A 6,968-nucleotide genomic window follows, 5' to 3' on the forward strand; every position below is an offset into this window, starting at 1 on the left:
TAAAATTATATATATATAATAAAAAAACGTTAAAAATATTTTTAAAAACATATTTTTTTAATTTTGGAAGATATCTTTATTAAAAATTTTTAAAAATAACTTCGTAAAAAAAATTCAAGAATATTTTACATACAGCAAAATATCGCTAATCCGGACAATTGATTTTTTAAATTGGTTTAGATTTTTATTAATTTAGCGATTATTTCAATAGTTTTACGTTTTTATTAAAAATATAATTTATTGTTTTTGCAAAATAGTCAGGCTGAATCCCAGTTTGTTGTTTTATAAAAAACAACTATTTATTAGTGGGGAATGTATGGCATTGTTTGCCGAGGGGTAAGGCAGGGAAGACTATAGTTTCGGATCACGCCACTGATCCTCATCAGTTCCCTTAGTTTTTTGTTGGGATATTCTCCCCAGAAGCTATTGCCTTACCCCTCGGCAAACAATGCCATACATTCCCCACTAATAAATAGTTGTTTTTTATAAAACAACAAACTGGGATTCAGCCTGACTATTTTGCAAAAACAAAATACAAATGGGATCCCAAATAAACCGCCAACACTACTGAATATAATTTATTCATTGTAAAGATATGAAATATAATGGGTACCATTTTCACTAAAATTTACAATGATTTTAATAATAAATAAATTGGTTTAGATTTTTATTAATTTAGCGATTATTTCAATAGTTTTACGTTTTTATTAAAAATATAATTTATTGTTTTTGCAAAATAGTCAGGCTGAATCCCAGTTTGTTGTTTTATAAAAAACAACTATTTATTAGTGGGGAATGTATGGCATTGTTTGCCGAGGGGTAAGGCAGGGAAGACTATAGTTTCGGATCACGCCACTGATCCTTATCAGTTCCCTTAGTTTTTTGTTGGGATATTCTCCCCAGAAGCTATTGCTTCTATACAAAAAACCTTTCATACCCAAATGTCTCTTGTAACAAAGCGAAGTACTTAGCTGACCAACGACGTAAACTGTATGAGAATTTCGCTGGAGCCTCACTTCGAGGTTAACAAGGCATTTACAAACAATTCCATACCTTTCCCACTGTTGTGTGTTGTCACATCGCGACAAATGCACACAACGACTTTGTTGGTGTTGCTAGTATACAGCAACAAACCAAACAGTTCAACCGTGCCTGCGTCTACAACTTCAGTAGTGTTGGCGGTTTATTTGGGATCCCATTTGTATTTTGTTTTTGCAAAATAGTCAGGCTGAATCCCAGTTTGTTGTTTTATAAAAAACAACTATTTATTAGTGGGGAATGTATGGCATTGTTTGCCGAGGGGTAAGGCAGGGAAGACTATAGTTTCGGATCACGCCACTGATCCTCATCAGTTCCCTTAGTTTTTTGTTGGGATATTCTCCCCAGAAGCTATTGCCTTACCCCTCGGCAAACAATGCCATACATTCCCCACTAATAAATAGTTGTTTTTTATAAAACAACAAACTGGGATTCAGCCTGACTATTTTGCAAAAACAAAATACAAATGGGATCCCAAATAAACCGCCAACACTACTGAATATAATTTATTCATTGTAAAGATATGAAATATAATGGGTACCATTTTCACTAAAATTTACAATGATTTTAATAATAAAAAAATATATATATTTATATATATACATATATATATATAAACAAATAATGTATCTTCACAATCCGGATTTTAGAATCAAACAATACGTATTTTAGAATCAAACAATCCGTATGCCATGAGTTGTAATATTTAAATATTTTTTTAGGAATACAAATATAAAATATGTATTAAAAATGTTTTTTTTTTATCAAAAAATAGGTTTAAAAAATTATTAAGCATATTTTTAGATTTAACATTTTTCAGGTAAAAAAAATCAAAATATATTTTTCAAAAAAAATATACTTTTTTATATCCTATTTTCCTAAAAAATAATAAAAATGTCATTAATAAAAAAATATATTATGAAGATATTTTGCAATTTATTTTTATAAAAATATATTTTTATTAAAAATAAAATAAAAATATATTTTATAAAAATAAGAATATGTAAATATATATTTTTTGTAGAAAATATTGAAAATTAATTTTTTATTATTTAATATTATTACTTTTTATGAAAATATTATAAATATTTTATAATAATAATAATAATATTTATAATAATTAAAATTTATTTTTTAAAATATATATTTATAATTTCAATATTGAAAAATTTTGTATGCGGTGTCTTTCTTAAAAAATGTTTATTATAAAAAATCCACGCCTTGGCCTTATTATAAAAAATCCATGCCTTGGCCTTTTTGTTTCTTAAAAATATTTATTATAAAAACTCCACGCCTTGGCCTTGTTGTTTCTTAAAAATATTTATTATAAAAAATCCTCGCCTTGGCCTTGTTGTTTCTTAAAAATATTTATTATAAAAAATCCACGCCATGACCTTGTTGTTTCTTAAAAATATTTTATTTATTATAAAAAATCCACGCCTTGACCTTGTTGTTTCTTAAAAATATTTTATTTATTATAAAAAATCCACGCCTTGACCTTGTTGTTTCTTAAAAATATTTATTATAAAAAATCCACGTCTTGGCCTTGTTGTTTCTTAAAAATATTTATTGTAAAAAATCCACGCCTTGGCCTTGTTGTTTCTTAAAAATATTTATTATAAAAAATCCACGCCTTGGCCTTTTTGTTTCTTAAAAATATTTATTATAAAAAATCCACGCCTTGTCCCTGTTGTTTCTTAAAAATATTTATTATAAAAAATCCACGCCTTGGCCTTGTTGTTTCTTAAAAATATTTATTATAAAAAATCAACGCCTTGGCCTTGTTGTTTCTTAAAAATATTTATTATAAAAACTCCACGCCTTGGCCTTGTTGTTTCTTAAAAATATTTATTATAAAAAATCCTCGCCTTGGCCTTGTTGTTTCTTAAAAATATTTATTATAAAAAATCCACGCCATGACCTTGTTGTTTCTTAAAAATATTTTATTTATTATAAAAAATCCACGCCTTGACCTTGTTGTTTCTTAAAAATATTTTATTTATTATAAAAAATCCACGCCTTGACCTTGTTGTTTCTTAAAAATATTTATTATAAAAAATCCACGTCTTGGCCTTGTTGTTTCTTAAAAATATTTATTGTAAAAAATCCACGCCTTGGCCTTGTTGTTTCTTAAAAATATTTATTGCAAAAAATCCACGCCTTGGCCTTTTTGTTTCTTAAAAATATTTATTATAAAAAATCCACGCCTCGGCCTTGTGGTTTATAAAAATATTAATTAAAAAATGAATATAATATAAAAATGTGTAACATTTTTATTATTATTTTAAGTTAAAGTAGTTTATTTTAACCCCTACATTAATTAATTTAATTTTTTTTAATTAAATTCATTATTATCTCTTATTTCATTATTCATGTGTACTCATTTTCCTGTGCCCAGCGTGAACCATTTCAATTGAGTTTCTTCGGTTCATTTCTGTGAACCATTCCGTTTTGAACTCACCAATCAGTAGTTAACTGTCAAACGCTCTCATTTGTTTAATAGCCATCGGCAAGGAAAAACCCCTGCATTAATAAAACAAACAAAGTGCAATAGATCTTTTTTAGTGGAAATAAACACAATTAATGTTATAAAGTAATTAGTAAAACAAAGACTATAACAACAATAAAATAAAACAACAACAAATTCCTGCAATTGAAGTTTCTGGAAAGACCATAACAAAAGAAACTGCATTGATTGAGGGAGAGAGTAGTGCGTTGTATTGACAAAGAGAGCGACGATAGTGTGAGTAAGAGGTGTGGGTGTTTCCCATAAGTTGCAGTGAGTGACAGCAGCAGCAACAACACCACAGACAATAGGAAAATAATTAAGAAATTTTCCAGGTATTAATGCAGCAATAATCCCAAATAAAACGCTAATTTGTTTACCAAAAACAACAACAACGAACAAGCACAAGCAGGCCAACATTCCCTCAGGTAGGTGCTTTTGAATATTCTCTTGCTATAAATAAATGAAAATTTTCTTATGATTTTCCACAGTCAGTGACAAGCAGAGCAGGACAAGACAGCAAGCCAACTTTCTTTGTCTGAACAACACCACCAGCATTTTATTTGGAAATAAATTGAATTTTAATTGAAAAAAAGAACGATATCAAAGATGACAATTGAAGTGGCCGCCACCAGTGGTAGTGTTGCAGTTCCAACGAAAAAAGACATATTATCCCGCACGCTTAAACAATCCGGCCATGTCGGTTTCGATAGCCTTCCCGATCAATTGGTTAATAAATCGGTACAAAATGGTTTTGTATTCAATGTGATGTGTATCGGTGAAACGGGTTTGGGCAAATCCACCCTAATGGATTCCCTCTTCAATACAAGTTTTGAATCAACGCCCAGTCCCCATACGCTACCCAATGTCAAGCTAAAAGCCAATACCTATGAATTGCAGGAAAGCAATGTCCAGCTGAAATTAACCATCTGTGATACTGTGGGTTTTGGTGATCAAATCAACAAAGAGAATTCCTTTAAGGCTGTCGTCGATTATATCGATACCCAATTTGAGGCCTATCTGCAGGAGGAGTTGAAAATAAAACGTTCCTTGGTCGATTATCATGATAGTCGGATACATGCCTGCCTGTATTTTATTTGCCCCACCGGGCATGGTCTGAAATCTTTGGATTTGGTGTGTATGAAACAATTGGATAGCAAGGTGAACATTATACCCATTATTGCCAAGGCTGATACCATTTCCAAAACGGAGTTGCAGAGATTTAAGGCCAAAATACTGGAGGAGCTGAAAAACAATGATGTAAATATTTATCAATTCCCGGTGGATGATGAAACCGTGGCGGAGACAAATGCCCTTATGAATGACCACACACCCTTTGCTGTGGTCGGTAGTAGGGAATTTGTAAAAATTGGCAATAAATTGGTAAGGGCCCGGCAATATCCATGGGGCACGGTACAGGTCGAAAATGAGCTGCATTGTGATTTTGTTAAGCTACGTGAAATGTTGATACGCACCAATATGGAAGATTTACGAGAGCAGACCCATCAAACCCATTATGCTTTGTATAGGCAGAAACGTCTCAGTGAAATGGGTTTCTGTGATGTGGACAATGACAATAAACCCGTATCGTTTCAACAAATTTTCGAAATTAAACGTGCCCATCATCTCAGCGAACTGCAGGCTAAAGAGGATGAAGTTCGCCAAATGTTTGTACAACGTGTCAAAGAAAAGGAAGCGGAGCTGAAGGAAAGTGAACGTGAGCTGCATTCACGTTTTGAAAAACTCAAAAAGGAACATGCCGAAGAGAAGAGGAAATTGGAGGAGGCCCGCCAGAAGCTCGAAGAGGAATATATTGAATTTACAACACATAAAACAAATTATGTGGCTTCTCATCACACCATGACACTGGGCAAGAAGGGGAAGAAATAAAGTGGACCTCCTTTAGGAGACTATCTGAAAGACCAGTAACCAGACAAAGTATTGCCATCAACAATATATTTTTTATCTCATAACAACATTACACAAGACTTCTTCATTCATATGTAAATTTTTTGGAGTGCTTTGTTTTTTACTTTTTGCAATTATTTTTATAAATATTTTTTTTGTTTATTATTTAGTTATTATTTTTTAATGCTATTTTATGCTTAATTAAGTATAACTCAAAGGCCAGTTTTTTAAATTTTGTTTAATAAACAATAAAATATAAAAAAACATAATCAAGTTTTAAAAAAATCCCAAAAAAATGTGGGAAATTCTAAAACTATTTTTAGCATTCAAAACGTGAATTATTGACTCAATATCACCAAACACACTCTATGTCAAGATAAGAAAAAATTTGATCTTCTAAAAGTAAACAGTCTTGGGAAAAATACTGATAAGCACTACTCGTCATTGTCACTATTGGATATTTCAAAATTCGAAAGTTAAATACTGTAATACATAAAAGATTACAAAAGTAAACACAAGCACGCTTCAGGGAATCAAAAAAAAAACTGATAACGTCAAGTAGTTACGATGAACTAGGTTCATGCGGAAAAAAATTTGTTGCAGCGATTTGGAAATTTTTTTACCATAAGAGGAATTTTTAATTAGTTATTTTGGATACTCATTGGATAGCTAATCTTCCTATAAAAATAGCAATATCAGTTCTAGTTTCGGTATAGCCTCCACATAATTTTATGGATTTTGGACACATTTTTTCAACCAAAATATCCGAAATTTTGTATATTGGGTTCTCATTGGAATGCAAACCTTCCTACCAAAAATTATCAATATCGGTTCAAAATTCGGTATAGCCTCCACGTGAGAGTTCCTTCAATATTTCGAATTTTAAGAATTTCAGACACCTTTTTTTAATCAATTGGACTGAAATTTAGAATTTTAAGTTATCATTGCGTGGCAAATCATCCTACCAAAAATTATGAATATTAGTCCACTATTTTGGGTAGCCCCCATATAAGGTAAGCTCTAATTTTTAGGATTTTGAACACATTTTTTCAACCAAAATGGTATTTCGGATTCTCATTGGCTAGCAACTCTTCCTACCAAAAATGATAAATTTCAGGGTAGCCCCCATATAACTGCACTACCGATTTTGGATATTTTGGGTTAGATTTTCAACCAAAATGGATGTATTATGGGTTCTCAATAAGTAACAAAACTTCCCACAGGAAATGATAAATATTGATCCACTTTTTAGGTTAGCCCCCATATAAGGGTACCCCGTAAATTTTGAAAGTTTGAGAATTTTGCGCACATTTTTGAAGTAAATTGGCTCTAATTTTGTATTTTGAGTTATCTTTGGTTAGCAAATCTTTCTACCAAAAATAAGCAATAACGATCCACGTTCAGGTAGAGCCCCAGTCTAACGTCACTTCCGATATTCGATATTTTGCGTTCATTTTCTAACAGAATTGGCTGTAATTTTGTATTTTGGATGTTCATAAGGTGTCTAATCTTCCTA

At 31.0% G+C, this 6,968-nt stretch overlaps 1 protein-coding gene across 1 annotated transcript; it reads left to right on the forward strand.

Moving 5' to 3' along the window:
• Positions 1–4,206: 4,206 nt before the first annotated feature.
• On the forward strand, positions 4,207–5,434 carry LOC133323571 (septin-2-like). Its single transcript, XM_061532486.1, has one exon. It carries the CDS (start codon positions 4,313–4,315, stop codon positions 5,432–5,434), a length of 1,122 nt encoding a protein of 373 aa, XP_061388470.1. The 5' UTR covers positions 4,207–4,312.
• Positions 5,435–6,968: the final 1,534 nt, after the last annotated feature.

Source organism: Musca vetustissima, unplaced genomic scaffold (genome assembly GCF_032173495.1).
Source record: "Musca vetustissima isolate MV318-11 ecotype Yass unplaced genomic scaffold, APGP_CSIRO_Mvet_v1 utg202801, whole genome shotgun sequence".
NCBI classification, from domain to species: Eukaryota; Metazoa; Arthropoda; class Insecta; order Diptera; family Muscidae; genus Musca; species Musca vetustissima.

Bases quoted from the DNA above. Each gene is read 5' to 3' on its own strand.
- LOC133323571 (XM_061532486.1), top strand. From the start codon at position 4,313: ATGTGTATCGGTGAAACGGGTTTGGGCAAATCCACCCTAATGGATTCC.